General features: G+C 43.1%; 3 protein-coding genes and 1 long non-coding RNA gene across 5 annotated transcripts in view; 3 read left to right on the forward strand and 1 right to left on the reverse strand.

The window, feature by feature from the left end:
- Positions 1-657: 657 nt before the first annotated feature.
- Positions 658-2607, forward strand: LOC118420725. The gene is made up of 2 exons (XR_004831782.1): positions 658-1196; positions 2481-2607. It is a non-coding gene; the product is annotated as an uncharacterized LOC118420725 (long non-coding RNA).
- Positions 2608-3748: 1141 nt separating this feature from the next.
- LOC118420717 (N-terminal Xaa-Pro-Lys N-methyltransferase 1-like) lies at positions 3749-12225 on the reverse strand. Of its 2 annotated transcripts, XM_035827673.1 has the most exons (5): positions 12143-12225; positions 8195-8391; positions 5722-5897; positions 4472-4825; positions 3749-3982 (listed from the first exon to the last, which is right to left on the reverse strand). In XM_035827673.1, exons 2-4 carry the CDS (start codon positions 8354-8356, stop codon positions 4480-4482), a joined length of 684 nt encoding a protein of 227 aa, XP_035683566.1. In that variant the 5' UTR covers positions 8357-8391; positions 12143-12225; the 3' UTR covers positions 3749-3982; positions 4472-4479. The 2 variants fall into 2 exon arrangements, with proteins under 2 accessions (XP_035683566.1, XP_035683565.1); XM_035827672.1 differs by lacking the exon at positions 3749-3982 and having other exon boundaries at positions 4259-4825.
- Positions 12226-12239: 14 nt separating this feature from the next.
- Positions 12240-20807, forward strand: LOC118422002 (cap-specific mRNA (nucleoside-2'-O-)-methyltransferase 2-like). The gene is made up of 9 exons (XM_035829505.1): positions 12240-12351; positions 14870-15134; positions 15613-15728; positions 16494-16726; positions 17140-17260; positions 18085-18282; positions 18784-18904; positions 19769-20022; positions 20594-20807. Exons 2-9 carry the CDS (start codon positions 14879-14881, stop codon positions 20780-20782), a joined length of 1488 nt encoding a protein of 495 aa, XP_035685398.1. The 5' UTR covers positions 12240-12351; positions 14870-14878; the 3' UTR covers positions 20783-20807.
- An 87-nt stretch (positions 20808-20894) lies between these two features.
- Positions 20895-22203, forward strand: part of LOC118422004 (cap-specific mRNA (nucleoside-2'-O-)-methyltransferase 2-like) — a 51144-nt gene continuing 49835 nt past the window's right edge. Inside the window, exons 1-2 of the mRNA XM_035829506.1 lie at positions 20895-20936; positions 21441-21578. Coding sequence (XP_035685399.1) covers positions 20895-20936; positions 21441-21578 — 180 coding nt within the window. The remainder of the gene's footprint in view (positions 20937-21440; positions 21579-22203) is intronic.

Here is a 22203-nt window from a genome sequence, read left to right on the forward strand (position 1 = left end):
CGAAAGTCGCTGTACTTTTGTAGTGTCAATAAAGATTGTTGTATATACACGTAGTACATGTATAGTCTATACAAGTCATTAGAATACTTTAAATGGGGTAGGAAATTTCCCGAGTAACCTTCGTAAACCCTACTTCGCCTATTGGATCAGTCTTCATTCTAAGTGAGCAATTGAGCTGGTCTCAATCATGATGTTTCTGACCTAGGGAGAAGAGATACTGTTTCAGTTATAATGTAACCCGTAACCTTGGAGTGTCCTTCAGGTCACGCCTTGAAATGACCTTACGTGGTGACCATTATGTAAAAAAAAAAGTAGTTTATACAAAGTTCAAACAATGGATAGAACTAGAAAAAACCATCCAGTTGTAAACCTCTAATAAGGCCACACCAATTTAATTTCTTGGTTCACGGATTTTTTTCATAAAAAATATGGAGCGAGAGGGCGAAATAAAAATTGTAAAATGGTTGGGGTAAAGGCTAATCCAAAACATAAAGGAAAAAAGTTTTCAGCTTGAAAAAAGTACAAAAACACTATTATTGTACAGTAACAGCACCTATAACCACACTTTAAGGAGCTTATAATATAAAGGCTAATTTGCTACACCAGAAAGTTGGTGAATGGTTTCATTAATGGTGAAAATTTGCTGAGTGGTAATTTTCATTTTTTTTCCAAAAAAATAGGAGCGAGCGAATCCGTGAACCAAGAAATTAAATCAGTGTGGCCTAACTGTCAGGCAGTACATCTTTGTTATGGTTATATACGATGTATAATATAGTTAAGTAAAAGTCCTAACATTTTAGTACAATCTAGTGTCCTACTAAACAACTCTTTGTTTTGAATCCTTGGTAAAACTAAAACACAGGTAGCCCATAGCCTGTCTTGAATCTATATGGTCCTTGGGTTGTTATTGACTGTGTCAAGAGCACGGTTCTGGAAGGTGGACCCTCTCCTTTCACTGCCTTCGCCCTCCCCGACTAAAGTCAGTTTTACACCTGGGTGAAGTGAGGAAAGTCATGTAAAATGCCTATCCCTAGGGTACAACATCATTGGCATGTCAGGGGATTCTAACCCAAAACCCTGCCAAAACTCTGCCATGCCAACACAATGTAAAAAGTTGTACCATTCTGGACTTCACAGATAAAGACATTCTATACAAGACTTCTTTTTGCACAGTGATTTTATATTATGTGAGTCCTGTTTCATATCTCTGCTTTAGACTTAAGCCTCTTCAAGATCACTTTGAACTACTAGCAGGAGAGCAAGCTGGCTTTAGGCCGGGTCGGAGCACCATTGAGCAAATCTTTAACTGTCGGCTCATCATTGAAAAACACATGCAGCACCAACAAGACCTTTATCACAACTTTATCGACTTTAAAAAAGCCTTTGATAGAGTGTGGCATGACGGCTTATGGTGGGTCTTGAGAGGTTTTGGAGTCGAAGAGGGCCTTATACAGACCATCGAAGCGTTGTACGAGAGGGCGTCTAGTGCAGTGTTCCTCAACAACAAAGTGGGGGATTTCTTCAGGACAACAGTCGGGGTCCGCCAGGGATGCTTGCTTTCGCCAGTCTTGTTTAACCTGTACTTGGAGAAGATCATGCAGGACACACTGTATGATCATCACACCTCCATCTCTATTGGTGGCAGACGCATCTGTAACCTCCGCTTCGCAGATGACATCGACCTTCTCGCTGGTAACAACACTGAACTCCAAGACCTTACAGACAAGTTAACACAGAGTACTGGGTCGTTTGGAATGGAGGTCAGCACCGAGAAAAGCAAGGTGATGGTGAACAGCAGGGACGAAACACATGCGGTCATCTTCATGAATGGGGAACAACTGGAAGAGGTGGACACATTTACATATCTGGGAGGGACTATTACAAAGGATGGTACCAGTCGGACAGAAGTACAGAAGAGGATTGCCATGGCAACATCTGCAATGGCTCGTCTGTCCAGGATCTGGAAATCCAACAACATCAGCTTTACTGTCAAGTACAAGCTCTACAAGACCCTAGTGGTGTCCATACTGTTGTACGGGTGTGAGACCTGGACGCTTCTGGCATCCACAGAGAGAAAAATCCAAGCCTTTGAGATGAAGTGCATGCGGAAGCTACTTCACATCTCGTACTATGAACACATCACAAACGAGTATGTGCGGGAACAGGTACGCGGTCTTGTTGGCCCTCAAGAACCAATCTTAGGGACAGTTAAAAGACGCAAACTGCAATGGTTTGGGCATGTTACCAGACACAACAACCTGGCCAAGACAATCCTGCAGGGAACAGTAGAGGGAGGGCGTCGTCGCGGACGTCAACGCAAAGCTTGGCAGGACAACATCACTGACTGGACGGGCCTCAGCCTACAGGAGAGACTAACCCTGGCTAGGGAAAGAAGAACCTGGAGGCAAATCTCGATCTTCATGTCTACCTTGTCCCCCCAACGACCTGGAGGTCAAGGGACTAGGTAGGTAGGTAGGTAGGTTTCATATCTCTACATGTAGCTGTCCAAAAATATTATTTTCTGTACATCAAGGTTTAGATGATCTCTTTTAGTTTTTGTCATTAGATAATGATAAACTGAACTATAACAGCAATATTATGTAACGATCACCAAATCGTTGGTCTTGTATAAAACATTTGGTTGACTGTACGTGTGTGCATGTGTATACACACTTAAGACATCCAGGTATTCAAGACATTCTTTATAAGACCTTCTAATTAGTAACAATGTTTGGCCTTCTTAGGGTACGTGTAAGTGGTGAAAGTATGGCCCGATTTACACACACGTTTTTCATGGCCGACTCAGGGCTGCATGGGGGAGTTTTGAGCTAGTCATGTGGAGATTTCTTACTAGAAAATGTTATGTGGGTGGCCATGGATTCTCCTTGCACAGTCCACTCTGATAAAAAAGCCTTTTCACCTTTCTCACGCGGCGACCATGATAGATCGAAGACGAGGTCAATGAGGCAAACAGACCAAACTTATTTCTAAAATCAGCTCCCATTTAGTTTTTCCCCAAACCACACAAATTTTCACAATATAAGATCAAATAATAAATATTATAACTGGTGTTATGCACCGAAAGATGTAGCGATTTAGAGTAGCGTAGACTGATCCCATAGTCCCTTAAGAGATGCAAAATAAAAACATAAAAATGCAAATTTTTGACGGACATGCAGCCATTCTCCTATTGGTCAATTTGTTTTATTTCCATGCTTTCATTGGTTGAACTGCTAATCATTATGGACAGTCTTTTGTTTGCCACACAGACCTCGCTTTAGATCTATCATGGCCGCCGCGTGAGAAAGGTGTATTGAGTGTTGGTGTTAGCTTATTTTGAGAAGGTGCAGATGGGAGTGACAAGTAGTTTTTGCTAGCTTTTACCACTACCACTGATAAAGAAGTTCCGAATTCTGTAAGCTTTTACAATCAGTAGAAACCTCTGTGCCCTGTAAATCTAGAAACAGTGGCACTACAGAAATTATCTTTTATCTTAATCAAATGGAAAGGTGGATCACTGCAACACTATCAACTTGACTTGAAATACAGTAGTAATTTTGTTCCGTCTTTGATCCTAATAAGAAGTGCTGTAAAGGTGAAAGATACTTACATAAGTAATTGCAATACCATCATCTGGACGTTACAAATTGAAACATTTCAGACATGCCTCAACTTTACATGACCTCTAGCTGCTTTCTTAAACATGTATCGATTATTCCTCAGAAAATAGTGGGATAACTGCAAGACCACTGTCTTAAATTTCCCCTTTGATTGTGGCAAAATGCTGTAAAAGTGAAAGTTAGATCACTTCAAAGCATCATCTGGACTTTAAAATGTCCTCAACTTCACTTAACCTCTAGGTTCTTAACACATGTCTTGGTTATTGTGAAGAAAATAGGTGGATCTCCAAGATCATTCTCTGGACTAAAAAAGTCAATTTTCGTTTCCTCTTTGATCCTGGTAAGATGCTGTACATGTAAAAGTGAAAGTAAGTTCAGTGTAATACCATCATTTGGACTTTAAACAGTTCCTTGAGAAAGTCCTTCTGAGCCAAGTCATCGACGATTCCCAGTCCTTTTTGTTTCCTTTTTTAATTGTATTGATATGCTATAAAAGTGAAAGTTGGTTCACTGTAAGACCATCATCTAGACTTTAAACAGTTCCTTGGGGAAGTCCTTGTGAGCAATGAGGTTAAAAATAGATTTTTAACCTCCTTGTTCTGAGACAACTCATTGACGATTCTCAGCCCACTAAATAATCCTCTTTTGTTTCCTCTTTAATCGTATAAAAGTGAAAGTAAGTTCAGTGCAAGACCATCATCTTGACTTTAAACAGTTCCTTGGGGAAGTCCTTCTGAGCAAGGAGCTTAAAAATAGATTTTTAACCTCCTTGTTCTGAGACAACTCATTGACCATTCTCAGCCCACTAAATAGTCCTCTTTTGTTTCCCCTTTACTCGTATAAAAGTGAAAGTTTAAGTTCACTGTAAGACCATCATCTGGACTTTAAACAGTTCCTTAGGAAAGTCCTTCTGTGCCTCCTCCTTGATGACCCTCAGCCCGCTCTCCGCTACGATCTGCTTGAGGTAGCGGTGGGATCGCGTTACGCTCGAGTCGTCCTGGTCAAAAATCACCCCATCCGAGCAGCTGTCATCCGCAACGTTCTCCTTGACGACGATGATGCCGTTCTCTGCGAGCCCCGCCCGGCAACGCTGGAAGAAGCTGACCAGGTCCTTGTGTGTGAGGTGCCCCAGGACCCACTGTACCCAGATGACATCATAGCGACCAGGATCGGGGGTGAAATCCTGCAAGCCACAACAGATATACCTGCAGATGGACATGGACATGTGTGTTAGGTTACACCAAATAGATTCATTGGTTCTTGACTTCAAAAAAAGATATGGACATTTCCTTGTTCACAACTGAAATTCTAAGTCAGTAGGCCGGTGAGGTGAGGTGAGGAGTCTACAAAAGGATAAAAACATCTTCAGTCAGTGTTTTCCTTCAAGATATCTTGATAATTCTTAAGAAATGCAAAGATGCAGGACTATCATCTAGATCTTAAACATGTCTTGAAGAAAGTTCTTCTGTGTTCCTCCTCGATCCTGGTAAGAGGCTGTAAAAAATACCTACAGATGGGGATGGAAATGTGTGTTAGGCCACACCAATTTGATTTATTTGAGGTAGCATGCATAGTCCAGTGGTTAGCGGCCCTGCCTCTGGTTCTAGAAGCTTTGTGTTCGATTCCGGCTGTGTCGCTCACCTGACATGCATGCTACTGACAAAGGTAGCAGACCTTAGGTCGGGACGTTATGCCGTGGTCCACTGTTCATTATGCCTTTTGAAAAGAGCTTGGGAATTTCCCCGGTACATAGGGTCTGTCCTCTCTGTCACGACCAGTGGAAGACTAGCTGTTCAGTGAGCTAAAACTGGATTGGGATCACTTTCGTTTACCAATTCAACTTGGGTAAAAATGTCCCGTCGCAAAAAGCAAACTTCTGTCGCAAGACAGAGGGATGGGTCCTGGAGATAGCTGTGATTCATACCATCAACGTACTGTCACGATATCTTTACCACATGTTACTTACCTGTCTACTTTCTTGGCGCTGGAGCCCAGGTAAGTCTTGGCACAGTAACACACCCCAGTCTTCAAACCAGGGCTGCTTCCAGCATTAAATTTTTCTTTCAGTGTTTGAAAGCCAGTTTTACCACATGTTACTCACCTGTCTACTTTCTTGGCACTGGAGCCCAGGTAAGTCTTGGCCTGGTCGAGGAACTTCTGACACACCTCCACCATGTCCACCCTGCTGAAGAGGGGACACAGCAGGCCGTGGGACACCCGCCCGATCCCCGCGCCGCAGTCCACTGCTCGCCGCGTTTTCGTCTTCGCATTCGGGCCCTGGAGATCATTTAAAATATGAAGATGAGTAACAATAAATGATGTGAAGGTATGTAGTTCCATAGTGGGCAGCCTTGTCACAAACTTTTAGAGTAGGGGGCTAATATATGAAAGTAGCAGGCAAGGCGCGTAGCGGCTTGCGGCGAGCCACGAAGTGTGGGGGTCCTCTGCCCGGGAAAATTTTTAAATTTAGACCCCTAAATATGGTTTGGGGGTGTATTTTGGGTAACTTTTATTGTTATCTTTAAACTTTGAATTGACAAAAAAATCCTGAATTACAAAAAAATTTGGCATAGGTTCCCCACTATGACCCCTAACCGGGGGCCAACTTTCAGAAAACTGCCAGAGGTTTATCAAAACTTATTGCTGGGGGATTTTGTAACGGGGAGCACTGGACTTAAACTTTTATTTTTTGAAATTCTACCCCAAAGTAGCCGGCTGGAAAAATGTAAGTAGGCGGCTAAAATTGCCGCCTGCCGCCTTGTTTTGACAAGTGGGTTTATCCACTGTGTCTTGGGCAAAGTATTGGGAGGCAGAGCCCAATCCCTCTCCTTACACCAGGGTTGTACTTGTAGCCAGCCTGAAATCATTTTCAGTCCCCTTGATTTTGAATGGGAATCCTATCGAGCACCGAAGGCATGGCGTGACGTTGCGCGTCATTTCTAGAGGATCTGGGTCCCAGAAAATTTTTAAATCAAGACCCTCTGAAACATTGTTTCCTGCATTTTGAGGTGAAAATTTTGCTTGTAGACTAAGCTGTTCAATGGCATCTGATTTGGTGAAGAAGAACACATGGGTTTCATCTTTACATATTTTACAATTTTTGTCTGTCCCAGGGACGGAATGGGGAAAACTTTTTTCAGTCCGCAGCTGCAAAATTCCTTCAAAGGACTGAAGGACAGATGCTGGCTACAACCCTGCCTTACACTGCCTTTTATCTCCCCAACAGAAGTCAGGTACCCATTTTTAAACTACACCTTGGTAGAGAAAGGAAAGTCATGTAAAGTGCCTTTCCTAAGGGCACAATATGGTATACCATTGGTAACATGTCAGGGAATTCTAACCCAGTATCTCTGGGTTCTGGGACAAACACCCTAACCAACATCACAACACCATAAACATGTGAGAAAAATATGAAGTATTCCACATTATACGTTTGTGAAGATTATACATCCAGGAATATAATGAATAGATGAAAGTTCAATCTCTTCTTCTGGATAATTCAAACTGACCTTTCCAGTGCTTGGAATGATGTTTTAAAGTAAATGATGGTTTTATTGATATATAGACACTTATTATCCTTATATCCCTTGTTAGCCTTTCTTATTTTGCTAGAAAGTATCACAGAACCTTTGTCAGTTACCTTTTTGTTTATTTAGAACATTGTTTAGAACACCTCTGTAGTTACCTACATGTACCATGTTTACTTTAGAACAACTTAGCCGTTACCTTTTTGTTTATTTAGAACGTAAGAAGTATTCCTTATTCCGCAGAGTTGTAAACTTTTATTTTTATTTCACTGAAGAAGAACGACGGATGTCGTTTGAAACGTCTGAATTAAATTTGAATTATTCCACATTATGTTTACCAGCTGCTGTTCTTTTTGCCTGTAACTACTGATGAGGATTGGGCTACATATATAAATATATACATTGTACCTGAGGCCACATATTAAGCCAAGCTGCACATTAAATATGTGGAGAAATATGTGTCATTTCCCACAAGGCCGACTAGAAGTATTAGATCCTTCATGCTTACTCCTATCAGATCTAAGACCTCAGCGTTCCATCACTCCTACATTCCTAGACTGATAACAATCTGGAACGTGTTGGCTCCTGGCCTCCGTTGTATCGGACAGCTAGCAGCCAATCAGATGCGTTAGCATTCAAGCACAAGTTGGTAAAGTCTGCCTACAACAGACTCAGTCTACACTACAGTCTTGACCAACCTTGTACTTGGTCCACTTCTTGTGGGTGTGGCTCATGTGTGGCTTTGAGGCCGCGCTAGGCAATAGTTTTATAAGTAGTGCTACCCAGATTATGCTTTCCATATATATATATGACCTGTATTATGACCTGTATTGTATGTATTGATGCTGTTTCTTGTATGTTATTGATTTGTATGTACTGGTGTCATTTTTATGTGAGGGAGGGCAACTTGTAAAGGTTGTTTGAACCTGTTTTGCCCTCCCAATCACTGTGTGATGAATTCAAATAAACAAACAAATAAACAAACAAATAAACAAATATTCTTCTTCTTAACTGTTAAATCTGCAATCTAAGAAACCAGTTCCTTACTGAGATGAATTCTTGTAGGAACTTCTTGGACCCCTTGATGTCGAGCTTGTCCACCTTGGAGTACCCGCCCAGCATCCCGTCCACAGTGGCCGGGATCTCCTTCCAGTACGTCTCCGCATCTCCATAGAACTGCTTATCAGGGTAGTTATCCATGCTGGACATCTGAGGTCCACAGGAGGGTTAGAATGGGAGGAGATCTGTGGATCGATGGAATGAATGAAGGAATGAATGAATGAGTGAGTGGAGGAGGAATACGTGTACCCTAACCCTAACCCGTCTAGTAACTCTCCGCATCTCCGTAGAACTGCTTATCTGGGTAGTTTATAATCCATACTGGATATCTGAGGTCCACAGGAGGGTTAGAATGGATGGAGATCTGTGGATCGATGGAATGAATGAAGGAATGAATGAATGAGTGAGTGGACGAGGAATACGTGTACCCTAACCCTAACCCTTCCAGTATAACTGTCAGCATCCCCATTGAACTGCTTATCTGGGTAGTTTATAATCCATACTGGATATCTGAGGTCCACACGAGGGTTAGAATGGATGGAGATCTGTGGAACAATGGAATGGATGAAGGAATGAATGGGTGGAAGAGGAATGAATGTCCCCTAGCCTTAAGTTAAACCTTGGAGTATAGCTCTCAGTCTCAGCATCGCCCACAACTGCTTATCCAGGTACTAGTACTCACTAGTACTATAATCCATGCTGGACATCTGAAGTCCACAAGCTTAAGAGGGTTAGAATGGGTGGAGATCTGTGGATTGATGGAATGAGTGAAGGAAGTAATGAATGAGGAATGAGTGTACCCTAACCCTAACCCTTCCAGTACCTCTCCGCATCTCCATAGAACTGCTTATCAGGGTAGTTATCCATGCTGGACATCTGAGGTCCACACGAGGGTTAGAATGGGAGGAGATCTGTGGATCGATGGAATGGATGAAGGAATGAATGAATGAGTGAGTGGAGGAGGAATACGTGTACCCTAACCCTAACCCGTCTAGTAACTCTCTGCATCTCTGTAGAACTGCTTATCCGAAGTCCACACGAGGGTTAGAATGGGAGGACTCTAGTCTAGATCTGGAAGTCGATGGAATGAGTGAAGGAATGAATGGGTGAAGGAGGAATGAAAAGTACTCTAACCCTAACCCTTCCCTTATAACTCTCTGCATCTCCGTAAAACTGCTTATCAGGGTAGTTATCCATACTGGACATCTGAGGTCCACACGAGGGTTAGAATGGGTGGAGATCTGTGGATCGATGGAATGAATGAAGGAATGAATGAATAAAAGAATGGTTGGATGAGGAATGAGTGTTCCCTAACCCTTGAACCCTTCCAGTAACTCTCTGCATCTCCATAGAACTGCTTATCTCGGTAGTTATCCATGCTGGACATCTGAAGTCCACAGGAGGGTTAGAATGGAGGGAGATCTGTGGATCGATGGAATGAATGAAGGAAGTAATGAATGAGGAATGAGTGTACCCTAACCCTAACCCTTCCAGTATAACTCTCTGCATCTCCATAGAACTGCTTATCAGGGTAGTTATCCATACTGGACATCTGAGGTCCACACGAGGGTTAGAATGGGAGATCTGTGGATGGATGGAATGAATGAAGGAATGAATGAATGAGTGAGTGGACGAGGAATACGTGTACCCTAACCCTAACCCTTCCAGTAACTCTCCGCATCTCCATTGAACTGCTTATCTGGGTAGTTTATAATCCATACTGGACATCTGAAGTCCACACGAGGGTTAGAATGGGAGGACTCTAGTCTAGATCTGGAAGTCAGTGGAATGAGTGAAGGAATGAATGAGGAGGGATGAAAAGTACCCTAACCCTTCCAGTAGCTCTCAGCATCTCCATTGAACTGCTTATCTGGGTAGTTTATAATCCATACTGGATATCTGAGGTCCACACGAGGGTTAGAATGGATGGAGATCTGTGGATCGATGGAATGAATGAAGGAATGAATGAATGAGTGAGTGGACGAGGAATAAGTGTACGCTAACCCTAACCCTTCCAGTATAACTCTCTGCATCTCCATTGAACTGCTTATCTGGGTAGTTTATAATCCATACTGGATATCTGAGGTCCACACGAGGGTTAGAATGGATGGAGATCTGTGGAACAATGGAATGGATGAAGGAATGAATGGGTGGAAGAGGAATGAATGTCCCCTAGCCGTAACTTAAACCTTGGAGTATAGCTCTCAGCATCGCCCACAACTGCTTATCCAGGTACTAGTACTCACTAGTACTATAATCCATACTGGACATCTGAAGTCCACAGGAGGGTTAGAATGGAGGGCGATCTGTGGATCGATGGAATGAATGAAGGAATGAATGAATGAGTGGACGAGGAATGAGTATCTCCTAACCCTAACCCGTCTAGTAACTCTCAGCATCTCCATTGAACTGCTTATCTGGGTAGTTTATAATCCATACTGGACATCTGAGGTCCACACGAGGGTTAGAATGGATGGGAGGACTCTAGAGCTGAAAGCTGGTGGAATGAATGAAGGAATGAATGGGTGGAAGAGGAATGAATGTCCCCTAGCCGTAACTTAAACCTTGGAGTATAGCTCTCAGCATGGCCCACAACTTCTTATCCAGGTACTAGTACTCACTAGTACTATAATCCATGCTGGACATCTGAAGTCCACAAGAGGGTTAGAATGGAGGGCGATCTGTGGATCGATGGAATGAATGAAGGAATGAATGAATGAGTGAGTGGACGAGGAATAAGTGTACCCTAACCCTAACCCTTCCCTTATAACTCTCTGCATCTCCATTGAACTGCTTATCTGGGTAGTTTATAATCCATACTGGATATCTGAAGTCCACAGGAGGGTAAGAACAGGAGGAGTCTAGATCTGGAAGTCGGTGGAATGTATTGATGTGGGAATGATGGCACGAGCAGCTGAACAAAAATGCCCTGAGTATGCATCATGACGTACAAAACAAAGAAATGTTCATCATTATATTTACATGTATAATAACAACACATGAGTTTATATGATTACAAGGGGAGTGGTACAGAAGGAAATGAATGAGTGAATGAGCAAATTTTTCTGCAAAATGATGGTGTTTTCTGCAGTATGTAATATATATGATTCATTAAACCAAGTATGAGCTATTTCATAGGTTACCAAATGTCCCATGTACAGAAGGACAAAATATACCTGTAAATGTACCAGTTGAGTACCTGGACATGATTCCCCAGCAAGGGGCTTGGTCAAGTAAAACACTTTATTACCTAATGAAAGCTCCTTGAGTACTAGTAAAGTAAAATGTAGACCTACTGACAGGTAATACGTGTTGAATCATAAGTCTTATCGACTGGCTATAACACTTTATTTTTGTCTGTTGTTACATTGTATTTTGACTTGAATCTTATATTAGAACTAGAAATATCTTGTAAATCACTCCTGTCTAAAAGATGATATCTATCTAGTATGAACACCGGTGTTGCTTCCTCTACCATCGAATGGATACTGGCTATTTTGGTCACTAAAATAACTCCCGGTGTTCAGCGAGGGCCGTCCAAATTTGGAGAACCGAGTTATTTATAACGACAGGCCTAGGCAGTTCGGTGTAGTAATTTGCAGGAGCACAGGATTATTTTCTTCATTTTTGCATGAAAAAAAAGCTACACTATATCTGATTGTTATGAATAGGAAACTACAATGTTCTGCATCCAAACTAACCCTCATCAGTCAAACGTCAGCACACGTAACGTGAGAGAACAGCTGTTTTGGCACATGGCACCATGCTACTCCGCCCCCCTCCCACTCCGATCATCTCAGATCGTTTCAAATCTCTTTCCTAAACAAATATGTGAAAACTACGACAAAAAACAAGTTATAACGATACGTACCGTAGTCATAAAGAAAAAAATTATAAACAGACGATTAAAAACGACATTTCAAGTACGAAACTTACCGTGAACTTTTACTATCTTTTTCCTTTCCGTCTCTTCAAGAAAGCAGTCTCGTTCTCAGGGTTTGATTGACCAGAGTGCCCTGGGTACGAGATAACCCCAGGAGGTGAAAGTTCAGGTCAGAGGTTATCAAAATGGCGGGTAAACAGTGAAAGTGAAACTTTGTTGCAGGTTTCGTTGCGATTTTTACGTCCCAAGCGCGCCCTGAAAGGTAGGAATGTTATGCATGTTGAGAGAAATGTTAAATCAATGGATTGCACATTGCTTTCTGTTCTTATATTTTTACGATTTGTCTAAAATCAACTATTGTTCAAACCATTATTATAAGAGGCAAAAATAGCTCAAAACATAGAACACCCGACTGAAATTCCCAACAGCAGGACTTATGTTCATTCATACATTTGTATCTAGCCTGGATTCCATACCCCAACCTCAAGATATATCTTTCGTGTTGGGGTCTGGCAACATGGCTGTAGAAAGGTTCTCGAAGGCCCGTTGATCAGTGGGAGGAGAACCTGGGATTGATGACCACTCTCACCACAGGTAGCCAGCTACAACACACCACAGTTGGTCAGCAGGCTATCACAGTAGCGAATCAGCTACGTTATGGATTCAAAAAGTACAGTTGGGGGTCTTTAACCAATCATGGCAGGGGTGTAATTACCTCCTGCTGATCCTGTGTTGTTCTATTGGTGGGGTTTTTTGCCCACTATAAGGTGCAAAATTGAGAAGAGTTCCTATGTCATCCTGCCAGACCCCTGCACGATAGATACTTGAGATCGGGCTGGGGTTTGGTAACCAGGCTAATTTGTATCATAGCTAGTAGGTTAACTAGATTCTTTGAAAGTCTATAAGTTTATGTCCCAATTTGGGACCACATCCAGTGTAACACCCCTCCCTCAAAGAAGTGCAAGTTCCATGGGGTGTAAACTCACTCCATAGACAGACCCTGTGAGAATTAGGTCACGCGCCACCGACTGTACTCCACTGTTAATGCATGGGGGCGCACGAGCATGTTCGCACTCTCAGACTTGCCTCAGCTTATCTCTAAATGTTAACATCGTGCGGTTAACACCAGTATCTTTATGAGACATTTGCCAACAGTTTGACTTAGATCACTACTTGTAGCCTGGATTCCATACCCCAACCTCAAGATATATCTTTCGTGTTGGGGTCTGGCAACATGGCTGTAGAAAGGTTCTCGAAGGCCCGTTGATCAGTGGGAGGAGAACCTGGGATTGATGACCACTCTCACCACAGGTAGCCAGCTACAACACACCACAGTTGGTCAGCAGGCTATCACAGTAGCGAATCAGCTACGTTATGGATTCAAAAAGTACAGTTGGGGGTCTTTAACCAATCATGGCAGGGGTGTAATTACCTCCTGCTGATCCTGTGTTGTTCTATTGGTGGGGTTTTTTGCCCACTATAAGGTGCAAAATTGAGAAGAGTTCCTATCCCATCCGCCCAGACCCCTGCACGATAGATACTTGAGATCGGGCTGGGGTTTGGTAACCAGGCTACACTACTTGTTAACGTTTGGAGAACTTTATCTATGTTGGCGTAAATTGCACAAGAGCAAATTCTCACAGGAGTCTGCTCGAGCATTGGCCCGGGTGTGAACTCCTACTCAACCGAAAGAAGTCTACTCAGTACTCTACTCTTATTCACGTATTCCTTTTGGCACAGTTGAGTAAGTTGGCTTATTTTGTAAGTACCATTGATTCCAGTCAGATGAAGTGTGGCAAATAGACTTTACTAGTTCTCGTCCATGGTGGTAAACGGACTTTTAGGAGTCTCACTCTCCTCGCTCTTGTACTGGAGCGACCTAAAGTCTAAACTAGGGAGGATTTGACGCAAACACTTTCTCAACTCTCACCGTAACATCAAGGCTAAAACAAGGTGGATTTCCAAGTTTACATTCTCTTTATTCGGAACTCCGTACGATGTGTAACATTGTTCAACATCAAAGGCACGACGGAATACAACTGAGCATCAAGGCATGAAACCAACACAATTCACATTGTCAATCTTAAACCTGGAATCTCTAACGAAGGGGACCCTCCCAAAACAAAGCGAATTTAGTTACAACAGCGCTCATCAGAAGATAGAACCGGCAACTCTTACCAGAGTGATCAGTAGCTTGGAAGAGATGACCCGAATCTGTCTGAGATAGACAGTAAACGCGAAATACACTAGTTACTTTAACGGATGAGTCAGAATGTGCAGTCCGCCTCAGAAGAGCTCTCGGTGCCGCCCGACCGCCCGCCCGCAGGCGGGCGATCCGACGGAGCCAACCGTCTGGAGAAGGTCTTCAGGAGAGAGTCGAATCAGAAGAACGAGATCGAAGAAAAGCGAGGAACCCTCGTTTTTAGCTCCAAGCTAGCATCTAATTTAGGAGGAAGCCAAACAGAATGTCTTATGATTGGACAGGAGTTTAAATTGAGGGCGGTGACACGCTGACTCATTTACATGTGTGACGTCATACAAGGAAGAAACTTTATGTAACGATCAGGGGGAGTTCCGTTAAAGACGGGGGAAGCTCCATCCAGGGGCGATTCACTAACTAAAGGTAATGGGCTTAAAGTAAAATCTGCTACAGAAGGACAACGGATGAGGATTTGAACCCACCAACTCTACGTCCAGACGCTGAGTTCTAAACTTTAAACTGTGTCATTAGAACCAGGATCCTGTGTCATTAATGATCATGATGATGAAATTTTCCACAGGAAACCAAAATGTCCCACAAGAGGCCACACCCATCGCCACGGCAACCGTATCCCAAGCAACACAGCAACAAGCCCCGCCCGCGGAGACAGCAGTTCACCCAAGACGTCTGGGACGAGACGGAGCGACTCTTCAGCAAGACGTTCTCCTTCCAGAAACCCGAGGATGACCCATGGCGCCTTCCTCCCGCCAAGGTTTTCTTCACCAATCAGAACCAGCCGTTTCCTCAGCTCTTAGAGATGAAGGAGGAACTCAACAGGGTCAAAGGTCAGTGCCTGTGTTGCTCTATGCAATCATCATAGAGTGATGTTGGTGCTTGGGAAAGGTCCATTCTTGTTTCCACTCCAAAAATTAGATATCTTTCCTTCCTTTCTTTCTCCGTCCTGTCTTGTCGTTACTCTGTGTGTACGGTCATGATAGCGTCTTGAGCATCATATGAGGGACATTTGCATTGATCCTTATGAAGTGACTACCTTGACTTGTTCAACAGTTTTTTTCTTGTCAGATGTTTTTGTATTTATTGAATTCTTCTGCCAGTTCATTCTAGTGACACTGAAGAAGAGTGATAACTGTCTTGAAGTAATTCTCTATTTCTTATCCAGTTGTGACGAGTGAATTGTCTTTGTTTATTGATTACCTGGATATCTAGATAGCCTTCATAGATGTGTATTGACCATCCTAATTGTGTCTTTTAAAATGATAAAGGCTAAGACTTGAAGTAGTGGACCATTTCTCCCTCCTGTAGGTCTTCTGAGTGACAAAGAGATCCGCAGCTGGCACGAGCACACGAACCAGACGAACCGCGCCGGGAAAGTCATCTCTCATCTCAAGCAGACCATCCATCCACAGCTCTGCACACAGGTTAGGCATGTTTTTATATCTTTACTAGTAAGTTAGTATTAGGCCATACCAATTCAAGTTGTTGGGTCTCACACATTTTTACGTCAAATTTTAGAAAGAGTAGCCTAGGCCTGGAGTGCAGTCTTGTTGTGTTTTTAGTAGCTCCACAAAGCTTCCTTAGGGAATGGCACAACAAGGTTGAACTCCAGGCTATAGGGAGAGGGCGTCATGAAAACAATACATCTGACTCTGTTCGCTGAGTCTCCCTGAAGCTGTGTATACCAAGGTCTAGGCTTTTCCCTTGGAGTTAGACCCTGTCTTTATGTTTATATTCCATAATTTTTTTCAAAGAACCAACAAGAAAACATGCATCTTACTATTATATACATGTATTTTAACCCCTGAAACTGTGAGTGCCAAAGTACAGCCCTCATGACTCTGTTTTAACCCTTGAACTGCCAATCCCGGATATATCCGGCATATATACATGCCCTGTGTGCCATGCCCGAATATATCCTAGTACTAGTACGTACTAATATTCCCCTCAAAGTAGCAGCTTTGCGGGCACGTAGCACACAAACCCCGAAAGTTAGGGACTTCAGCCTTATTTGGGGGGTCCTTTTTGGAGGTCAGTGGCCAACCCTGTCACTGATAGCATTGTGTAGGGCTGAAACTCTGCAACTGGCAGTTTAAGGGTTAAATATTTCAATAATTGCATTATTTTGAAAATCAAAGAACTGCAAATAAGATTAGTGTGGACTTTAAGAATTCCTTTTCTGCACGCAGGCTTGGTGCAAGTTCCATGAGATCGTCTCCACGTTCCCGATTGTGTCGGACGCGGCGGTGGAAAGCGGCGTGTTCAACAGCGTGCACGTGTGTGAGGCGCCCGGCGCCTTCATCACCAGTCTGAACCACTTCCTGGCCAACTGGAGGGTCAACTGCGAATGGAACTGGGTCGGGAACTCGCTCAATCCTTACTATGAGGGCAATGACCTTGAGCACACGATAGACGATGACAGGTAAGGGTGTGATCTTATCATTTAGTTGTTTTTGGTTTGTCTTTTCGTTAAAGGCTAGGAGCACTGCACCCCCATACCCTGGGGAGTAAACTGTAGATCCGCTGACAAACTCTGATTGACCAGGGATACTATACTAGGTCACATGTGGCCACAGTCTTCAACTGTGACCTGTCTGACAGTAATTTCACCCCCTCAGAAAGCCTTAGAATGCCACTCATTGAAAAAACTTTCTGAAACTCCACACCCTGGAAGAGGGTCCCCCTTCTGCACTATGCCCCCACTTAGTTACTCTGCTCCCGTCACAATTTTTTTCTCTAAAAAAACCCCAAGTTATCATTTATCATTGGAAAATCAACACATTCAATTCAAGTGTCCAAATTATATATGTGTGCATTTTATCCCATTTCCCCCAGGTTCATCTTTGGCACTCTGTCCAACTGGCATTTCGGAGCTGACAACACAGGAGACATCATGAGCACAGAGAACCTCCGACATCTTAAGACTTTTGTGGCAGACATCCAGCCCATACATTTGGTAAGCAAAATACATGTATCAAGTGTTCTTTTTTTCCTACTTTTTGTATATTTTCTGTTCTAACTTGTTCTTCTTCAGCTGGAGACCAAATATGAATGTTTATTTTTTACCTGGTATCTGCCATTATGTATGAGAGTATGAGAATATCTTGTAAATGTTTATTTATTGTTAATGTTTATTGTTTATGTTTACTATAATTCCCTAGGTGAAAAAAAAATGGCAGTATGAACTGTCTCACAGCTGCATTTGTTTATGTTTATGTTTATTGTTTGTGTTAATGTTTTCTGTTTCCTAGGTAACAGCGGACGGCAGTATCGACTGTCAGAAGAACCCAGGGGAACAGGAGAGTATAGTCTCACAGCTGCACTACTGTGGTCAGCATGTAAACATTTGTTTGTGTTTATTGTTTGTGTTTATGTTTACTGTTTCCTAGGTAACAGCGGATGGCAGTATCGACTGTCAGAAGAACCCAGGAGAACAGGAGAGCATAGTGTCCCAGCTGCACTACTGTGAGGTGATCAGCTTGTAAACATTTGTTTACTGTTTATGTTTACTGTTCCTAGGTAACAGTGGACGGCAGTATCGACTGTCAGAAGAACCCAGGGGAACAGGAGAGCATAGTGTCCCAGCTGCACTACTGTGAGGTGGTCAGCTTGTAAACATTTGTTTACTGTTTATGTTTACTGTTTCCTAGGTAACAGCAGACGGCAGCATCGACTGTCAGAGGAACCCAGGTGAACAGGAGAGCATAGTGCCCCAGCTGCACTAGTACTGTAAACATTTGTTTATATTTATTGTTTGTGTTTATGTTTACTGTTCCCTAGGTAACAGCAGATGGCAGTATCGACTGCCAGAAGAACCCAGGTGAACAGGAGAGTATAGTCTCCCAGCTGCACTACTGTGAGGTGGTGAGTGCCCTCCAGCTGCTGGGGGAGGGGGGCGCCCTTGTAGTGAAGAAGTTCACCATGCTGGAGCCATCGTCAGCCTGCCTCATGTACCTGCTCAACTGTGTGTTTCAAGAGGTGGGTGATTTAACAACCCTTGCAAAGCTCGGTCATACAGTAGACACATACAGGGACACATTTCTCTAGTTGTGATTCCAATGTATGACTGAAGGATCAACCAGTTACTGTAGTTTTCAGTATTTGATGGTACTGCTGTGTGAGTCCTTGACACGGGTGGGTGGCAGTCGTTGGCACCTTCACACTGCTTTTCCTGGCAGCTCTGTCTTATTGGTTAGGCTATACAACCATCCTTCCATCTAAGTAATGAGTAGAAAAGTAATAAAAGATTGGGTAGATTAGAAAACAAGTGAGTGGCTGGCTGGCTGGGATGGATGAATGAATTTCAAACCATTGTAGATTGTAAAGATTACTTTTCTGTTACCTTCAACCAAGAACGTCCTTGCTTCATCTTGTGCGAGTAACAATGCATGAAATACAGCTTGGAACACTTTACAAGGTAGGACATTGTGAGTATGACAGACTACATCACTGAACAGTTTGTCCCAATTGTTGATTTAGGTTCATGTGTTCAAACCAGCGACCAGTAAGTCCGGGAACTCGGAGGTGTATGTCGTCTGTGTGGGGTACTCTGGACAGGAAACACTGGCTGGGCACATGGACAAACTTATGGAGAACTTTAGTAAGTATGAAGTTTATATAAACACAGCGGGTCATATTAAAAGTGGATGGTTTCCAGACATGTGACATTTCTTAGTTACACATCCATCCACATGATCATCTAGAGAAACTCATGGGAAAATTTTATTAGAAACTTAGGTTATACCAACCCTGATGTCACAACATAAGTTGAACAAGTTCAACTTTCCCAAATTCCTCTATGAAACTCTTAAAACGTTAACAGTAATAATTACATTCAATTTTGTAAGAAGGTTAACTTATCAAAATTGATTTATTTCAAAAGCATGCCTTTATGTGACAACCAAAGATATATAAGTATTACATCAAATATTCATGCATGATGCCTTTGGAATTTTGTCATGTACTTTTTTACATTCTATCAATTAATATCTAGAAATCTTAGATCTTAGGTTTGTATAGATAGTTACTACAGTGGATTCCAATTATTTGTATTACACCTTTTTGGATAATTCGGGTAATACTATAGAATTACGAAATCCCAAACCGTTTGCCATTCATCCTATTGTTTAAGACATCACAGAATCGGATAACCCGCCATCTCAAACTTCGGGTTTTGGGATAAAATTTCGTAAACTTACATCGAATAAAAATGGGGAAAAATACGCTAACACTTACAAATCGAGGCAAAAAATAACCAACAACGGTTATAACCAACAAAGGTTACTATTATATATAATAGTCCCATAGCCTTAGCCATGGAGACAGTGGGTTGTTATACACTCTGTCTAGGGCACATTATTGGGAAGCAGAGACTGAATAATAAATCAGAAATACAGTGTGTCATGAGCAATTACAAGTGTTAAAGTAACTTGAACTGAAACATTGTAACCCTTGACCTTCCCAGAACCAGCTGGCCATGAGAACGACCTTTTCCCGTGTGAGACCCTCCCCACGACCTTCACCTCCCAGCTGGTCTCCTGCTGCAGGCAGTTCACGGAACTGCAGTGTGAGACCATCCAGGAGAACCTGCGCCTGTTCGACGCGCCGAGCGAGGAAATGGCGGAACACATCCGGCAGGCGCGGGAGTGCTGCGCTCAGGAGTATGTGCACCGGTACCAGCTCCGACCAATCAGGAAGGACGACAGGATTTACACAGAGGTGTGTGCACCTGTGGATTCTCTCTCTCTCTCTCTCTCTCAATGGTTCTTGTCCCAAAAAGTTAGGAATCTCACTGTGACTCTCTGACTCTCTCTCTCTGACTCTCTCTCTCTCTCTCTCTCTCTCTCTCTCTCTCTGTCTCTCTCTCTCTCTCTCTCTTCGTGTATGGCAAAGTTGGTTCAATTGCTCTGCAGTAATTAACAACATAGTCACCATGACAGAAAATGAAAATAAAATCTCTCCATGCAAACAGTAGTAGCAGCTGTCACCCCAAACCTTTTTACATCGGATTCCAACCGACCTTTAATATTCATGGAGGGCTCAGGGTATCTTATCCTTGGTACCTGATATATGCAGCCCCACTGTTGAAAGATGACATGATGTAGGCTGTACAAACGAACTCTTGCTGATGTCACGTGTCTGTAAGGTTATTGTGGCGACCTGTCGTGTCTTGCTTTCTTGGATGAAGACCGTAGTATGACCATTAAAAAAAAATTATATAATTTGTTGCTACTTGACATTGTGAACAAGTTAAAAGCACTTACTTTGATTGTCTTGTTTGTCTCCCCAGGCAGCTACGAGGTCCCAGTTCACCTCTGACCTGAGGAAACAGTTACAGGGCAGCTTCAACGAACGGCAGCAGCTGGCACAGCTACCCTGGGCACAGAAGATACTCCAGGACGGGGGAGGGGGGCAGGGAGCCATGGGTCCTGAGAGAACAACAATAGCTACATTAGAAGTGAGTTTATCATCATATTAAGCAGTAACTGGATTCTAAGTTACAGAAGGCAGGTTTTAATGGAAGGCAACAGCTGGCACGGCTTCCCTGGGCACAGAAGATACTACAGGGTGGGGGAGGGGGGCAGGGAGCCATGGGTCCTGAGAGAATAGAAATAGCTACTGTAACATTAGAGGTAAATTTAGCATATTATTAAGCATTATAACTGGACATGCCGCAAATATATAATAAAGTATTCCAGTGCTGAATTAATGGTCGAATTGGCTCTAGCAATTGGCTCTCAGTGCTGAATTGATTTGAACTTCAGCACTGCTTTGTTCTTGTGCTGATTAGCTCTCTCAAGACTGTAGTTACAGTTCGTAACCAAATGCAAGCACTGGTTTTCCAGGGCAGAACTCCTCTTAGCACTCATGATCAGTTCCAGTGCTGAAGTTGGGACGCAGTTCTTAGGTCATTTAGCTGGAAGCCGCTGTCAGCACTGGAACAGGGTGCTGATGTACAAAATTTATTAGTAGCAGGATCCACAGTGAACTTACTAGATAGAAGTGCTCGTGAACTTTTCAGCACTGGAAGACCACTCAATGTAAAAACGCCAGTGCGTAACGTAGTGTTCGTGCGTCATAAACACTTTGTAACTTTTCTTGAAAACCACTTATGATTTGATGATATTTTTTTCCAGGAGCCTGAACCCAACCCAGATGCAGTACAAGACGTGGTGTACCCTGTTGTGGGGAGGGCGGTCAGGAGAATACGCAACTCTCGCTTCTGTGATGTCCACATCCTGGGCCAGTGGAACGAGGCACTGGACAAGGCACAGGTGACAAAACACTGACTCCTCCCTTACCGCGTAGCGCAGCGGCAGCGTGTTTGGCTCGGGATTTAGCTAGGATTTTATAATAGGGAGTCCAAACTTATTGGTGAGTCGCGGTGACTATTGTAGGGAGGTCCGGGGGCATCCGAATTCCATGGTGCAGAGTTTTTGATGATTTTAACTTAAAAAAGTGCATTCTAAGGTATCCCAAGAGGCAAAAATACTGTTCCAGAGTTCACAGTAGAAGACTGTGACCACAGATGACCTGGTAGCATCCCAGAATTCAATTCAATCAGAATTTCATGCTTGTCAGACGATTTTCTCCCCAGGGCGTCTAGGGGCATCAAATTTCTTGTTATTCTAAGAAAAGTACGTCCAGATGCTAAAAGCCTGCGGTGAGAGGTCTTGGGTTTGAATCCGGATGCCGTGCTACCGATCTTGTGCCCTTGGGAAAGGCGCTTTACAAGACTTTCCTCACTTTACTCAGGTGAAAATGAGTACTTAGCTTCAACTAGGGCCGTCCCTCGGATAGGACGTAAAATGGAGGTCCCGTGTATGGGGAGAGCCACACCTCACGCACGTTAAAGAACCCCCACACATGCGATTGTGCGGTGTGCGATGGTGCAAAATT

The sequence above is a fragment of the Branchiostoma floridae genome, chromosome 8 (genome assembly GCF_000003815.2).
Source record: "Branchiostoma floridae strain S238N-H82 chromosome 8, Bfl_VNyyK, whole genome shotgun sequence".
NCBI lineage: Eukaryota > Metazoa > Chordata > Leptocardii > Amphioxiformes > Branchiostomatidae > Branchiostoma > Branchiostoma floridae.